Source organism: Saccopteryx leptura, chromosome 3, assembly GCF_036850995.1.
Source record: "Saccopteryx leptura isolate mSacLep1 chromosome 3, mSacLep1_pri_phased_curated, whole genome shotgun sequence".
In the NCBI taxonomy this organism is placed as follows: Eukaryota; Metazoa; Chordata; class Mammalia; order Chiroptera; family Emballonuridae; genus Saccopteryx; species Saccopteryx leptura.
This window is the reverse complement of record NC_089505.1, coordinates 316,135,943-316,153,225: the sequence shown is the minus strand read 5'-3', so window position 1 is coordinate 316,153,225 and position 17,283 is coordinate 316,135,943. Positions and strand designations below refer to the sequence as shown.

Below are 17,283 nucleotides of genomic sequence, written 5' to 3'. Positions count from 1 at the left end.
TTTTTCTCTTTTTCTTATTTTTTCCTTTCTATTCGTTTTTTCTTTTCTCGTTTTACTTTCCTCCCATTTAATCCTCAATCACGAACAAATTAGTTAATTTGGGACTCAAGGTTTTTTTTGGCTTTGTTTTTCTTTTTCGGTTTTGTTTTTGTTTTTTTCTGGTTGGTTTGTTTTTGTGGCATTTTGGGTCCTCCCAACCCAAGGTCTCCATTGTATTTGGTCTTTGCTCCACTTAATACAACGTATTTTTACTTATTATTTTTATTTTTTCTTCTTGATTATTCCTTTTTTTGTCCTTTTTTCTGGTTCCCTCTTGTCCCTCTCATTATATCTCTTGGTTGACCGTCACCCGCAGGCAGATCAACTTATGCTTGTCTAAGATTTTCTTCCTTTTTTTTTTTTTTATTTTTTTATTTTTTTTATTTATTTTTTTATTTTTTGCCCCCTTGAACTCTTCACCGCAAACCAGGCCCTCCATTATAGGCACGATATTTCCCTGAGGAGGGGAGAGGAGGGAAGGAGAACAAAGAAAAAAAAAAAGGGGGAAATAATAAATTATTACTGCTTTTTTTTGTGGGGTGTTTTACCCTTTGTTTTTTTTTTTTTGTTGTTGTTGTTGTTGTTTTTTTGGGGGTTTTTTTTTTGTTGTTTTTTTTTTTGTTTTTTTTTTTGTTTGTTTGTTTTTTACTTTTTACTCTTTATTAATTCTAATTAGTGCTATCAACAAGACCACCCTCAGATGTCAATAAGAAAGAGGAAATCGAATATTATGGATACAAAAGAAAGAGAGGTAACACAAATAGATGTGGAAAAATCTATGGAGAAAAGACTTAACATATTGGAAGCCTTGGAGCTAAATGACAGAGAATTTAAAATAGAAATCTTAAAAATACTCAGAGATATACAAGAAAACACGGAAAGGCAATATAGGGAGATCAGAAAACAACTCAATGAACACAAAGAATATATTACCAAGGAAACTGAAACTATAAAAACAAATCAAACAGAAATGAAAAACTCAATTCACGAACTGAAAAACGAGGTAACAAGCTTAGCTAGCAGAACAACCCAGATTGAAGATAGGATTAGTGAAATAGAAGACAAACAACTTGAGGCACAACAGAGAGAAGAAGAAAGAGACTCAAAAATAATAAAAAACGAGAAAGCCCTACAGGAATTATCTGACTCCATCAGAAAGAATAACATAAGAATAATAGGTATATCAGAGGGAGAAGAAAAAGAAAATGGAATGGAGAATATACTCAAACAAATAATAGACGAGAACTTCCCAAGCCTGTGGAAAGAACTAAAGCCTCAAATTCAAGAAGCAAACAGAACACCGAGTTTTCTTAACCCCAACAAACCCACTCCAAGGCACATCATAATAAAGATGACACAAACCAATGACAAAGAAAAAATTCTCAAGGCAGCCAGGGAAAAGAAGAGTACAACATATAAAGAAAGGCCTATTAGATTATCATCAGGTTTCTCAGCAGAAACTCTACAAGCTAGAAGAGAGTGGACCCCAATATTTAAAGCCCTGAAAGAGAGGAACTTTCAGCCAAGAATACTATACCCATCAAAGCTATCCTTCAAGTATGAAGGAGATATAAAAACATTCACAAATACAGAAAAGATGAGAGAATTTATCACGAGAAAGCCCCCACTCCAGGAAATACTAAAGGGGGTTTTCCAACCAGATTCAAAGAACAAAAGAAAACAACACCACAAGTAACAGCTCCACCAAGAACACAATAAAACCAAACTTAAACTGTGACAACAAAGGAAAAAAAAAAAGGGGGGGAGAGAATGGAGATTAACAGTAGGAAAGGACAATGAAGTGCAGAAATACTTATAAGATAGGGTACTACAATGAATATGGTAGGTACCCTTTTCATTACTTAATGGTAACCACCCTAGAAAAAACCACCACAAAAACACATGACTTAAAAAAGGTAGCAACAGAGGAAAGAAGTATGGAACACAAACAAACAGAAACAAATGATAGAAAAACAAAAGAGAAGAATCAAACTAGATACAAAACTAACAGAAAGCAATTTATAAAATGGCAGTAGGGAACCCACAAGTGTCAATAATTACACTAAATGTAAATGGATTAAACTTACCAATAAAAAGACACAGAGTAGCAGAATGGATTAAAAAAGAAAATCCAACTATATGCTGCCTACAAGAAACACATCTAAGCAACAAGGATAAAAACAAATTCAAAGTGAAAGGCTGGAAAACAATACTCCAAGCAAACAACACCCAAAAAAAAGCAGGTGTAGCAATACTCATATCTGATAATGCTGACTACAAGACAGAAAAAGTACTCAGAGACAAAAATGGTCACTTCATAATGATTAAGGGGACACTGAATCAAGAAGACATAACAATCCTTAATATATATGCACCAAACCAAGGAGCACCAAAATATATAAGACAGCTACTTATTGACCTTAAAACAAAAACTAACAAAAATACAATCATACTTGGAGACCTCAATACTCCGCTGACGGCTCTAGATCGGTCATCCAAACAGAGAATCAATAAAGATATAGTGGCCTTGAACGAAATACTAGAACACCTGGATATGATAGACATCTACAGGACACTTCATCCCAAAGCGACAGAGTATACATTTTTCTCTAGTGTACATGGAACATTCTCAAGAATTGACCATATGTTGGGCCACAAAGACAATATCAGCAAATTTAGAAAAATTGAAATTGTACCAAGCATATTTTCTGATCATAAAGCCTTGAAACTAGAATTCAACTGCAAAAAAGAGGGGGAAAAACCCACAAAAATGTGGAAACTAAACAACATACTTCTAAAAAATGAATGGGTCAAAGAAGAAATAAGCGCAGAGATCAAAAGATACATACAGACAAATGAAAATGAAAATACGACATATCAGAATCTCTGGGATGCAGCAAAAGCAGTAATAAGAGGAAAGTTCATATCACTTCAGGCCTATATGAACAAACAAGAGAGAGCCGAAGTAAACCACTTAACTTCACACCTTAAGGAACTAGAAAAAGAAGAACAAAGACAACCCAAAACCAGCCGAAGAAAGGAGATAATAAAAATCAGAGCAGAAATAAATGAAATAGAGAACAGAAAAACTATAGAAAAAATCAATAAAACAAGGAGCTGGTTCTTTGAAAAGGTCAACAAAATTGACAAACCCTTGGCAAGACTTACCAAGGAAAAAAGGCACAGGACTCAAATAAATAAAATCCAAAATGAAAGAGGAGAGATCACCACAGACATCATAGATATACAAAGAATTATTGTAGAATACTATGAAAAATTATATGCCACCAAATACAACAATCTAGAAGAAATGGATAAATTCCTAGAACAATACAACCTTCCTAGACTGAGTCATGAAGAAGCAGAAAACCTAAACAGACCAATCAGCAGGGAGGAAATAGAAAAAACTATTAAAAACCTCCCCCAAAATAAAAGTCCAGGCCCAGACGGTTATACTAGTGAATTCTATCAAACATTCAAAGAAGACTTGGTTCCTATTCTACTCAAAGTCTTCCAAAAAATTGAAGAAGAAGCAATACTTCCGAACACATTTTATGAGGCCAACATAACCCTCATACCAAAACCTGGCAAGGATGGCACAAAGAAAGAAAACTACAGACCAATATCTCTAATGAATACAGATGCTAAAATTCTAAACAAAATACTGGCAAACCGAATACAACAACATATTAAAAAAATAATACATCATGATCAAGTGGGATTCATCCCAGAATCTCAAGGATGGTTCAACATACGCAAAACGGTTAACGTAATACACCATATCAACAAAACAAAGAACAAAAACCACATGATCTTATCAATAGATGCAGAAAAGGCTTTTGATAAAATACAACACAATTTTATGTTTAAGACTCTCAACAAAATGGGTATAGAAGGAAAATATCTCAACATGATAAAGGCCATATATGATAAACCATCAGCTAACATCATATTAAATGGCACTAAACTGAAGGCTTTCCCCCTTAAATCAGGAACAAGACAGGGTTGTCCACTCTCTCCACTCTTATTTAACGTGGTGCTAGAAGTTCTGGCCAGAGCAATCAGACAAGACAAAGAAATAAAAGGCATCCATATTGGAAAAGAAGAAGTAAAGGTATCACTTTTTGCTGATGATATGATCCTATACATCGAAAACCCGAAGGACTCCACAAAAAGATTATTAGAAACAATAAACCAATACAGTAAGGTCGCAGGATACAAAATTAACATACAGAAGTCCATAGCCTTTCTCTATGCCAACAATGAAATATTAGAAAATGAACTCAAAAAAATAATCCCCTTCACGATTGCAACAAAAAAAAATAAAATACCTAGGAATAAACATAACAAAGAATGTAAAGGACCTATATAATGAAAATTACAAAGCATTGTTAAGGGAAATCGAAAAAGATACAATGAGATGGAAAAATATTCCTTGTTCTTGGATAGGAAGAATAAATATAATCAAAATGGCCATATTACCCAAAGCAATATACAAATTTAATGCAATTCCCATCAAAATTCCTATGAGATTTTTTAAAGAAATGGAACAAAAAATCATCAGATTTATATGGAACTATAAAAAACCCCGAATAGCCAAAACAATCCTAAAGAAAAAGAATGAAGCTGGGGGCATTACAATACCTGACTTTAAACTATATTATAGGGCCACAATAATCAAAACAGCATGGTATTGGCAGAAAAATAGACACTCAGACCAATGGAACAGAATAGAAAGCCCAGAAATAAAACCACATATATATGGTCAAATAATCTTTGATAAAGGGGCCAACAACACACAATGGAGAAAAGAAAGCCTCTTCAACAAATGGTGTTGGGAAAACTGGAAAGCCACATGCAAAAGAATGAAACTCGACTACAGCCTGTCCCCGTGTACTAAAATTAATTCAAAATGGATCAAAGACCTAAATATAAGACCTGAAACAATAAAGTACATAGAAGAAGACATAGGTACTAAACTCATGGACCTGGGTTTTAAAGAACATTTTATGAACTTGACTCCAATGGCAAGAGAAGTGAAGGCAAAGATAAATGAATGGGACTACATCAGAATAAAAAGTTTTTGCTCAGCAAGAGAAACTGATATAAAAATAAACAGACAGCCAACTAAATGGGAAATGATATTTTCAAACAACAGCTCAGATAAGGGCCTAATTTCCAAAATTTACAAAGAACTCATAAAACTCAACAACAAACAAACAAACAATCCAATAAAAAAATGGGAAGAAGACATGAATAGACACTTCTCCCAGGAAGAGATACAAATGGCCAACAGATATATGAAAAAATGCTCAGCTTCATTAGTTATTAGGGAAATGCAAATCAAAACTACAATGAGATACCACCTCACCCCTGTTAGATTAGCTATGATCAACAAGACGGGTAATAGCAAATGTTGGAGAGGCTGTGGAGAAAAAGGAACCCTCATTCACTGTTGGTGGGACTGTAAAGTAGTACAACCATTATGGAGGAAAGTATGGTGGTTCCTCAAAAAACTGCAAATAGAACTACCTTATGACCCAGCAATCCCTCTACTGGGTATATACCCCAAAACCTCAGAAACATTGATACGTGAAGACACATGTAGCCCCATGTTCATTGCAGCACTCTTCACAGTGGCCAAGACATGGAAACAACCAAAAAGCCCTTCAATAGAAGACTGGATAAAGAAGATGTGGCACATATACACTATGGAATACTACTCAGCCATAAGAAACGATGACATCAGATCATTTACAGCAAAATGGTGGGATCTTGATAACATTATAAGGAGTGAAATAAGTAAATCAGAAAAAAACAAGAACTACATGATTCCATACATTGGTGGAACATAAAAATGAGACTAAGAGACATGGACAAGAGTGTGGTGGTTACCAGGGGTGGGGGGAGGGAGGACAGGGGGAGAGTTAGGGGGAGGGGGAGGGGCACAGAGAACTAGATAGAGGGTGGCGAAGGACAATCTGACTTTGGGCGAGGGGTATGCAACATAATTTAATGACAAAATAACCTAGACATGTTTTCTTTGAATATATGTACCCTGATTTATTAATGTCATCCCATTACCATTAATAAAAATTTATTTAAAAAAAAAAAAAAAAAAACCAGTTGCCATAAAACAGAACTTTGTTCATCTTAAATCACATCTATCCCTGGCAGGTTGACTCAGCCATAGAGCATCAGCCTGGAGTGTGGAAGTAGCGAGTTCAATTCCCAGTCAGGGCACACAGGAAAAGCGACCATCTCCTTCTCTACCCCTTCCCTCCCCACTGTGCCCCCCTTCTCACTTCCCCCTTTGCAGCCATTGCTCAATTGGTTACAGTCCCAGGTGCTGAGGATAGCTCTGTGGCCTCTGTCTCAGGCACTAAAAAATAGCTCCCCAGAGGGGAGAAGTGATGGGAGGTGCAGGTATTTGGGAACCACAAGAAAGAGTCAGAAGGGGGCAGGGCTTAATCAGATATGGAAGACCCCGGTCCTCCCAGATTTCAGCTTGGCTCCAAAGGTGAGGCTGGGACAGACCTGGGCTGTGTGCCACCTCCCTCCCCTTGCCTCACACCCAGTGTCCCCAATTGTCCCCAGGTGGAGGTAGGTTGGTGTTGGTGTCAGAACTAAGAGTCCTGAGGAAAGACAGCTGGGGGGGGGGGAGGAGAGAAAGGAAGAGCAGAACTCAGCAGAGGCTGGAGAACTCTGCAGGGTGGGGCTGAGGGCAAGGCACCAGCTGGAGTCTGGAAACCTGGGTTTTGCTCACAGATTCATCACCAAGGAGCTAGTGAGCCATTGGGCTTCTCTGAGGAAGTTTCCTAAACACTATGAAGTGGAGGTTACAAGAGCAATTTAGCCTACCTCATGTGGCACGGGGGAGACACTGGATGGAAAAGTCCTTAGAAAGAGAAAAGCACTTTTAGGAAAGATGCAAACATCATTTTTAGGGGAACTGGATGAGGGGGCAGGTGTGGATGAGAACGGGAGGGCAGTAAGAATGCCAGGGACATTCAAGGGTTCTGGGAGAGAAGGAGTGGGGGCCAGTGTGTGTAGGGGTGGGATGGGACAGAGAAAGCATCTTAGAGATTCCCAACTTTGAACCCCCAGCACTGAGGAGGGGAAGGAACACCCCCGTCAGCCTTGCCTCCTCCTGGGTGGCCCTCCTGCTGTCCATGCTGGTTTGCACAGTTGCATGCCTGGCTCTCCAGTCTCCATTCTTATCTCTCCCTACCCCTCTTTCATCCCTTCCCTTGGAGTGTGTGTGTGTGTGTACACACTCAGAGAGATGGGGCCCTGTAGGTTCTAGTCCTGGTTCTTCCTTGACTCCCTGTGGGTCCTTGGACAACTCACCACCCCTCAATGTGCCCTTTTGTAAAATGAAGACTCCCTGCTGCCCTGAAACCTGGGTCAGCCCCTGTCACTTGACCTGAAATCCTCATTCTGCCTCCCACCCTATTCTGCAGCTCAGCTCTTTTTAGGTTTTCTGGGTCATTCACAAGGCTGAGGTTTTGAATGTCCTGGCAGTTTCAACATTTGCTGTTGGCTGTGACAAGAGATGTTCACTAGGAGCCCTGTGACTGCAGCCCTGGTGATCTTGGGTCTTTCTGGTCTACAGGACAGACAGGCCTCCGTGCTGTTCCCACACATCCCTTACAGGAAACCTTCCCTGCTTGATGTCATGATAAATAGCTCTGACCTCAAAAATAAATGAGAACTGAGAGCTAAATTCAGACATTCATTTTCATATGAGGACTTGAGTTTTTTTTTAGCATCCTAAAAGAGGAAGATAGTAATTGGCATAAGCACAGAGATGAGTATTTTGACTCAGAGAAGATAAACTGGATTCCAGGCACCTGAGGCCGGTGTGTGGGTGTGGTGGTGGTGAGACACTAAATGGGGACAGAGAGACAAGAATAAGAAGGACCACAATGAGCTAGTTCTGAGGGCTGGAGACACCAGAGCCATCTTCACTTGTACGAAGGGCCTTAATGCCCTGGATAGACGGGGCTTTCTCTGCACCCCCAGGGACAGATCTTGGCTCCATGGGAGGAAGAAATAAGGAAGCAGGCCAAATGGAATGAACATTTTCTAAACTCATTCTGCATAATTTATTTCTGCCCTGAGAGGAGGGAAACTTTCTCAAATGCATCATATGCTTTTGGTCATTGAGTGTGAACACTCCAAGATTTTACCTTTCTTGAGGGAACAAAATCAATGTGATCAATATTATGCATTTTGCCAATGCCCAAGGCCACTTTGAGGCAGGTAGAATCATTTGTCTACACTGAGCCATTGAGAAGGCATTAAAAGGCCTTACTGCAATGTTTTTTGAGTTCTTAATAATGTCCCTCCCTGCTGCCAGGCTGTAACAAATCCTTTTGCTATTTCAAAAAAAAAATTTTTAAACATGCACATTTACACTTTTATTTTTAAAAGGTGAATCATTTCAAAATGATCAAATTTACAATATTTTCTTAATATTTGTAACAAGAGAAAAGGTAAATATAATTTTACATATAAATACATCAGGAATATGAATAAAAATATTATAGCTGATCATTTCAATACTTAAAATATTTTACCAAAGCATTGTTGGACACAGTAGTTCAACACTACCATGTGGTCTTAAATTATTTTTCTCTCAACTACAAGTCCTTTAAAGAAAAAAAATATTTTATTTAAATACCATACATGTCAAGTCACAAACTCTTTTCATGTTTTATATCCAAAACATTTAAATGATAATTTCCCCCCAGTTTTAATTTTAGAACATATCACCTGAGAGCTCCACTCTTTCCATCGGTGCGTGTTTAGTATACCAGCAAACCTGCCTTATCTGAAAAAGTCTTCTCATTAATATGGAATTGAATGAAACTATAAATTAGATAGTTGAACCCTGACATAGACATAAGATTTTCTAGAAAGAATAAATTAAAATATAAATGTGAAAAATTGAAACAAGTTTAATGATTTCGGGACAACCCATCATTATGTTTAAATTCCTGAATTTTTGACACACAGAAAGCTGAAAAACATCTTTTTTTCACTAAACATCATAATATAATCCTTTAATACACATCTACGTCTAGTTAAAAACTCATGCGGTTTCACTAAAACGTGAATTTGTAATTGTTGGGTAGTTTTTATAAAAATAAAGCAGTTTCCTTAGGAAAAAAAAAATTCTGCCAATTGAAATATTTTCATTCTGGAAACAAAAGATTTTTTCCTCTGAAAATAATAAGGTTTCGTCCATGGCTACATGAACATTCATTGGCTTATTCAAATGAAAACACATTGTGCTTCTAAACTAGTTCCTTTCATTAACACAGTCTGAGATAGCTTCTGGAAACTGTCGTCAAAATATTAAGATTCCCAAGCAAGCATCGGTGAACAGAATTGGACCTGCTGAGTCAGCTTCCCCGCTGCCCAAAGAAACAGGAAGTGCTGGCGTTCCGCAATGTGTCGCATCATCTTACTTCCTCCTGTTCCCAACCATATGTTCACCAATGTTTGAATTTGTATTTAAATTCGATATCATTTAGTGGTGGTAAAATGCCCAACCCTGCACGGGACTGGTCCAAAGGTGGACATTTAACGTTGTTCTCTACAAGCTCTAGTTCAAAATAGGAAAGCATCAGAATCAAAAATTGCTTGATTTCCTGGACAGCAAATAATCTTCCAGGACATATTGTTGCTCCTGACCCAAAAGGCATGTAGTAATACTTTAACTTGAGTCCATTGCTATAAAAGGTGGTCTTTGTCTTCCCATTTTCATCAAGGTAGCGATCATATTTAAATGTCTGCAATAAAAATACAAAGAGAACAAACTGATATACTAGTTTTAAATAAATGTATCTCTTTTCTTGACAGAGAAGCTCCAACGAAGGATTTTCTCTTTTAACACAACTTATCAGTAATTTGGCAACTACCTCACCATGAATCAGAAAGAAATAAAAAGCAGGAGTTTAACAGGAACCAATGGGAACAAGAAAGCTTTGTAATGCCTCCTACCCTTTCTGGGTGACTAGTTCCTGGATTAGGCAGAACTAGGAAGAAGGATTCAGATCAGAAACTAGGAGAGTCAGCCTCTAATATCCTGGATTTGGGAGCAGGTACTTTTCAGAGAAAAAGAAAGACAGCAGCTTTATTATCATGGCTGCAAACATAATCTAGCAGAGATTATGTGATGACAGATATCAGGGAAAAAATGAAAAATTTTGGCCATCCTCCAGATTTTCCAAACTATATGAATATTTGATATAGTAGAGGAGACAATAGCTATGGCTCAATAATCAAACCATTTCTATAATGGTAAAGTTCCTCTTTATTTCCATCTGGGTCGATATCACCTGGATATTAAATTTTGATGAACAGGCACTTACCAAAGGGTCGGGGTAGATTTCTGGATCTAAATGCATTAACTGAGGATACAGGGCTATGATGTCATCTTTGCGGACGTTATAGGAACCATCCGGGAGGTGCAAAGTGAAATCCTCTTTAGCAGTCCGGATGTTCAGGGAGGCACTCGAGAGTCTCAGAGATTCCTTAATGATACTATCTAAATATTTTTAAAGGAAGAAAGGAGGAGAGAGGGAGAAGGAGAAGGAGGGAAGAAGAAAGAACAAATCAGGTATTTAAAGGCCACATAAATATAGAGACTGACATACTGACATACAGCAGCCCATAACACAGAGCTAAACAGACTGTGGGAAGCTGGCTAGACATGAATTTCCAAACTCTTTTTCTGTTACCACTGTGCTGTGATGAACGGCTCAGTTGTGTCTGAATGTTTTTTAATCTGATAATCTGAGTCAATAATAATCTCTAGATAAAGATATAATCTTATTGATCATCAATAAGAACTAGACTTTCATAATATTATGAAAAAATACTCATATTTACACATGTCACTAGACATCTAATACAATTGGGGAAATCAGTAAATCACTTTCATGTGAACTATTCAGTTTATCACTTTTGAGATTTGATCTACTAATGATACTTTAGTACAGAAGTATTTTTTCAGATGTTTAATGCAGCTTCAATTCAGTGTTTACAAGAACCTGTTTTTATCTTTACACTCTCTGCTGTTGCATGACATTGCCTTGCTGCCTGGTAAAGGCATACAGGGACAAGAACCACCCTGTGAGTAGCTAAAATATAAAACTTTCTAGCCGCTATCCTTTTAATTGTGTTTTGGGTACTCCTTACACGATTGTGTGTAAAATCATAGCATGTTAGCACTTTTACAAATGAGAAAAGTAAGGCCCCAGAAGTGAAGTGACATGTCCAAGGTCTCCCATAGCAGAGCCCAATGTGGAACCTATGCTTCTGGCCTCCTTGTCCCCACCACTAATACACACTGCCCCCCCCCAAATACATTAATTTATACATTAGTTTCTTTCCTTGGGACAAAAAAATAACTAAAAAATACCCTCTTTCTTACTATGAGAACATAGCTTTTTTCTTTGTGTTTTTATAAAATATAGAGCAGCAAAAATATGAAAAATAATATAACCTTTAATTCCATTATCTAATTCATGCATCTAGTTGAGTTTTCTGGATGGTACTTTCCCTTCCTTGACTTCATAAAAATTAATGCTATGCTCCCGATTAACTGTGAAATTAGTGTAAGAGTAATAACAAAAAAGACAGAGTATGACAGTGCACAGAAGTGGTTGAGAGTGTGAGGTCAAGTCGCACATTAATGTTGTAATCGGCTCCACTGTTCCATCCAAGTCAGCAGTTTAACTTCTAAGTGCCAGTTTCCTTACTTGTTATAGAAACAGTAATAGTCCCTAATCATAGGATTGTTGTGAAGATCAAAAGAGACAACATACAGGAAATACTTAACATGAGGCCTAGAAGCACATGCATAATATATATATATATCCTGACAATTACTGTAGGTAGGAAGCAGTACCTGAAATGTAACATAGTAAGTTAAGCATACCTAGTACTGGCATGTCATTAAGTTGCATTTGATTCAAAGAAATAGGTTTGTCTTCAAAGCTGACTTTTTGACCAGCGTTCTCTAGTGTTTTATTTACTTCTTCAATAGCTGCTTTCATTGCTTCAGGGCTCCTATTAAAAGTTAAAAGAAATAAAAAGATGTACATAAAATAAATTTTTCTATACCAAAAGAAGCTGCAAACACATATAGGCTTTCCACCTATATTTTAAATAGGTGATCAAAATACCAGAAAAGATGGAAAAGGCATACTACTTCCCCTTTTCTTACCTTATTTTGTATTTGGGTCCTTTGATATTAGTAAGAATTGCTGCCTTAGAAGGAACTTGCTATGTAGAAGTAAAATTTAGCCAGATTTTTATAAATAAGTCATTCTTGTAAAGATTAAATGACCAAATTAGCCATGTACATAGCTACTGAGAAGAAAATTACATCTAAAATAACAGTTGTAAAGTACTAGCTTAATTGCAAATGGAAATCTAAATTTACTCCTAAAATCCATACCACAATTTCAGATGGAACAGCAGCATTTCCATTTATAATTTTTCTAGCACTTTACCTTATGAAATGAATGCTACTTCATTTTAATGTACTGAAGTTTACTGGAATCTTAATGCCATGATAAGGAATCACTGTATGACATGATTACGGTAACTTGATTCTCAGAAATGTCTGACAGATAAATATTTGTGTGATTACCATAAAATGGCTACTATTACCTATATGACATTAAATTGATGTTGTAATCTTCCTGTAAATACGTGATTTTGTTTTGGACAGAGCACTCTGAAGTGAACACTCTAGAAAACATTTTTTATTAGATTGATAATGGGTTTTTATATGTGAAGTGGTTTTGAAAATATTTTTCTTATTTTGCAGACATAAAATTATCATCCATCAATGGAAATTTGGCATTTTTAATCCTAGGGAATAGTCATTATGTGTTTACATAATACTAAACATCCAATTTAACTGGAATAACTTAATAAACCATTTGAATGTCAAATTTCCAAAACACTAACACTTTGGAAAGAAATCATGTTTATGTAAAATAATGTTACATAGAAGTTTTGTTTGTTTGTTTTGCTACATACAGTTTTATAAAGCAAAATCTAGCTGGATCCCATCAAGAATAACTGATCTATAACCATTACAGTTGGTCAAATAAACAGTAAGACATAAATTACTAATTGAGAGAAAAAAACATACTATTCATGCACAAATGAATAAGACATAGATCCTGCCTTCTTGTTGTACAGAAATCATAATCAATTAAATATGCTTTTATTAAGATCAAGGCATGGACTTTAGTATGTTGTTATGATGAGAAGTCTGGGGTTAAGAGCAGGACTCAGGACCCAGGTGACCGAAATGGCCCCTACACCAATGCAGTCTTTTCCCTGGAAAGATCTCTGCTTCTCTAAGACACATTTACCAGTCATAGCTGCCCGTGGTTCTCTAATTGTTGAATTTCTGCCTTCTACTGAAAGAAAGAAATAACTGAATAAGTTGCTGGTTACCTCATCATTTGAAATAAGCTCCAGAAAGTGGCTGGAATGGTGTTTGCTTGCGATGCCCACAGAACAGCGAGTTGCGTCTTGGCCTTCTCCATGTCATCTAAGGTGGAGAGCATGTCATTCAGGAACCTGACCAGTTCTGACATGTGGTCTCTCTTTCCCAGGTTCTCGTGCCTCAAGCCCTCTGCCAGTTTTTCCCGGGCGTGGTGTGCGGTTTTGAACACATGAATGGGGAGGCCTGCTACTAGGGCCGGAAAGATTTTATCAAACTGCTTGAAGTTGTCGAGTTTATTTAGAATAAGTGTTTTTTGTGCATCTTGTCCCATAAGATCTCTGCCAAAGAGAGTTAAATACCCAGCTTCAAACATCACTCGGTAGCAGAAGGCATACATTCCTTCTGTCACCCAGGCCGACATCTTTGATTCAGGTACAATTGGAGGTCTCATGACAAGTTGGAGGTTTTCCATCATGGCTTCTGTGAGGGAACTCAAAGCATCGCCTTGCAGAGTTCTGATGAAAGCTTTGCTTATGTTCTCAGTAGTATTTCCATCACTCGGGTCAATGCTTCTGTGCCCAAATGCCTGACAGTAAATGAAACGTGAGAAAAAAAAATTAAACCTGACTCAGTGCTAGTATATGGCTGAAAAACAAATTAGATACTTTCACAATTGGAAAAGTTCATTTTTAAAAAAGTCTACCTGTTAAAAAAGAGGAGTGGGTGGAGATTGGCCTTTCCACATACAGTTTCATAACATTTTACTAATAAATGATCAAATCATATGCTTTCATTATGGCCAAGTTTAAAACCCAGTTCCTCAGTAGAACTTCCCTCTGCCAATCTATTCGTCTATTTCTTATTTTTATCATGTAAGGCATGCTAATTTCATACTAATTAATAATGGTGTTTAATCATTAGTTCTTTTCTATAGTCTTTGTAGATGTATTTTAACCAGAATTTAATGTATTTAAAAGCAGACACCATGTCTAATACTTCTTTGCAGACTCAGTTCATGTTGTTTACCATAATTATTTTCTCTCTAAAAGAGCCTCTTAGATCACATCTAAATGATGTCAAACTATCTGATCAATTCCTAACAAAATTAAACAAAGGTACAGCAAGAGTGTGGTAAAACAATTTGATGTTAAGTTCTCACCTCATGCACTCTGAGTGTTGTGTAGACATGGTTGACATGAGCATGTTTGTACCTATCTTACTTATAAAGTGTCCTCTGATTCAGTAAAATATATAATTTTCATTTTATCTTCATTGGCTGATCAAGTAATGACAATCTATATGTATTTTGACTTTTTAAATAATTAGTACCAGGAGATTATGTTTAATTTTATTATATTTCTAAGAATCTTTATATAATGGTACATGTCTTCAACATCTCTAAGTTGAAGTACTCAAAATGACTAGTGAACTGATGTATTAAAATGGAGAAAATGAAGAGAATTCTGTAGAAATGCAAAAATGGTTACCTTTGCAGAAGTAGTGAAATGAAATTTTTTCCAATCCAAGTATTTTCCATGGCACAACACTTTATGGTATGACAAGGGATTTGTGATGAAATGGACAAAGTTTCCCATTAATTTGCAGGTAAAAACATGGCCATGTTTCCTCTGATTTTCTCTGAGAAACTCCAGAGGATTGGCACCAAACTGAAGAGCACATCCCAGGTATGGAATCAGCCCATTCTCCAGAGGTGGTTCACCCTTTTGTCTGTAAGACACAAAAATATGAGACATAGGGAAAATTACACACTGTTTTATATTTCTACCACGTTTTAAAATTTTTACTACTGACTTCAAACTTCAAAACTCTACAATTCATAGATACTTTTTGTTAGGGTCCTGCTTGTTTACTAAAATAATGGGTTATAGTAACCTAGTAAGATGGTATATTGGTGAAAATGGTTACCAAACCCATGTATCCATCCATGCTGACATTCCGCACACTTACTGAATGCCTACTATCTGCTAGTTACTTTTCCCAACAAGGAGGATGGAAAGGATAAACAAATTTACAAGATTTTTGCTCTCAATACAGAAACCAAACTACATTCTAGCACTTATATTTTTCTAAGCATTATCTGCTTGAGTATTTTTTTTAAAAGATATAAAATACTGAATAACAGAGGATTGCGGAAATGAAGTTTTTACAATCTTCATAGTCTGAAGATATTATTATATGATGATAGTTAAAGATGAGAATATCATTTGAGAAATTAGCTTATCATAAAATAAAATTAAGCAAGATAAGCATTGATAAAATCATCAATTATAATTCAATATTCCTTTATGTTATTTTAATTGTTTTTATTAAAGGATATAAACATTTATTTTCTAATATAAATTACTATCCATCTTGATAGAATAGCATAGCATAAAATAATTATTTTTATTTTCTTAGTTCAAAGATAAATAGATTAATTAAAACTAGAAACTATCAGGCCTGAATTAAAACACTTTAAGGGACAAATAATACTTGTAAAAGGTATACCACACATAATCTACACAGCTGAACATATGCTCTAGGTAATCCTGTCTTTTGGAGATTGATGTAACAAAATATTAACATAGTCCTCCCCTCCCAAATACTCTTTGTTCCAATCAGAATTTAAACTATGGCTACATGTATGACTATACTTATATTTCTTGTATTCTTGAACTAGGTATGAATAAATGATACACACAAATAAAAGTGATGTTACATACACTTAGCAGTTTCCCAATTCATCATGGTAGAATATCTTTAATAAGAAAAAAATAATAGAATGATCAAGGCAGCCACTGTGCTCTCATATAAACTTAGGCTGAGTCTATAAAATGCACAAGAACTAGCTAAAAATAAAATATTTATTTAGTCAGAGTATCTATTTGATCCACATGGTAGAAAAAAAGCCTTTCTAATGCAGATCCCATTTACAATTTGTATCCTTACTAGTCCAGAGTTCCTCTGTATACACACATATAAACATACACAGACAGCTCATAAAATTGTTGTCAGTTATGTTTAACAAGATTGTACATTTTTGCATTACCACTGATAGGTCAATGCTGAAAAAAAATAACCTGTCATTTTATCTTTTGTTAGATCTAATTAAAAAGATTCCACTTTAAATTTTTTTATTCATTTTTTTAACTTAAGAAGAAAATTACTGAAGAAAATGTTAGTATATCTAAGTACAGAAAGCTAAATTTATTATATTGATATAACAATGAAAGTAAAAGAACACTAACTGAATGAAGTTAGATACAACTTAAAGATAAAACTTTTTTACCTTCTCCTCATTCCAAGAATAAGCCACAAGAAACAGCATATTGCTATCACAATTCCCCAGATCAAAGATATGGTCATCATTTTGCAAATCTACAGCAAAACCTCCACAGGAAAGAATCTGAATAGAAAGCTAAGGATGTTGCTGACCAGATACTGCCCCTAGACTTTTTATACATGGTTAAGATCTTGCACTTGAATGACCAGAGCAAAAAATTAACCATTTGTTCATCCTATTAGAAAAAAAAATAGCTGGCCTTGAACTAAGTCCACAGGTATCAGAAAGAGTTCCAAAACAATCAGAGACCTGCAATACTTGATAAGTTGAAGGTCTCTCAAACACATGTTGACTTAACATTCAGATCTGGGCATGACAGCTAATGTTACAAGGGTAGTATGATCATCAAAAAACAGACCTGTTCAGGATGAACATATTAAATAGAGATGAAAAATATAATAATTGAAAGAAAAATAAA

At 36.0% G+C, this 17,283-nt stretch overlaps 1 protein-coding gene across 1 annotated transcript; it reads right to left on the bottom strand.

The window, feature by feature from the left end:
- Window positions 1–8,449: 8,449 nt before the first annotated feature.
- Window positions 8,450–16,961, bottom strand: CYP7A1 (cytochrome P450 family 7 subfamily A member 1). The gene is made up of 6 exons (XM_066372461.1): window positions 16,812–16,961; window positions 15,010–15,250; window positions 13,531–14,108; window positions 11,993–12,123; window positions 10,422–10,597; window positions 8,450–9,839 (listed from the first exon to the last, which is right to left on the bottom strand). Exons 1-6 carry the CDS (start codon window positions 16,889–16,891, stop codon window positions 9,540–9,542), a joined length of 1,506 nt encoding a protein of 501 aa, XP_066228558.1. The 5' UTR covers window positions 16,892–16,961; the 3' UTR covers window positions 8,450–9,539.
- Between the last annotated feature and the right edge of the window lie 322 nt (window positions 16,962–17,283).

Coding starts and splice junctions, on each gene's coding strand:
- CYP7A1 (XM_066372461.1), bottom strand. CDS start 16,891: ATGATGACCATATCTTTGATCTGGGGAATTGTGATAGCAATATGCTGT. Junction 14,109..15,009: donor ATTTCACTACTTCTGCAAAG/GTAACCATTTTT, acceptor ATTTACTGTCAG/GCATTTGGGCACAGAAGCAT. Junction 9,840..10,421: donor AAATCTACCCCGACCCTTTG/GTAAGTGCCTGT, acceptor TTTTTATTGCAG/ACATTTAAATATGATCGCTA.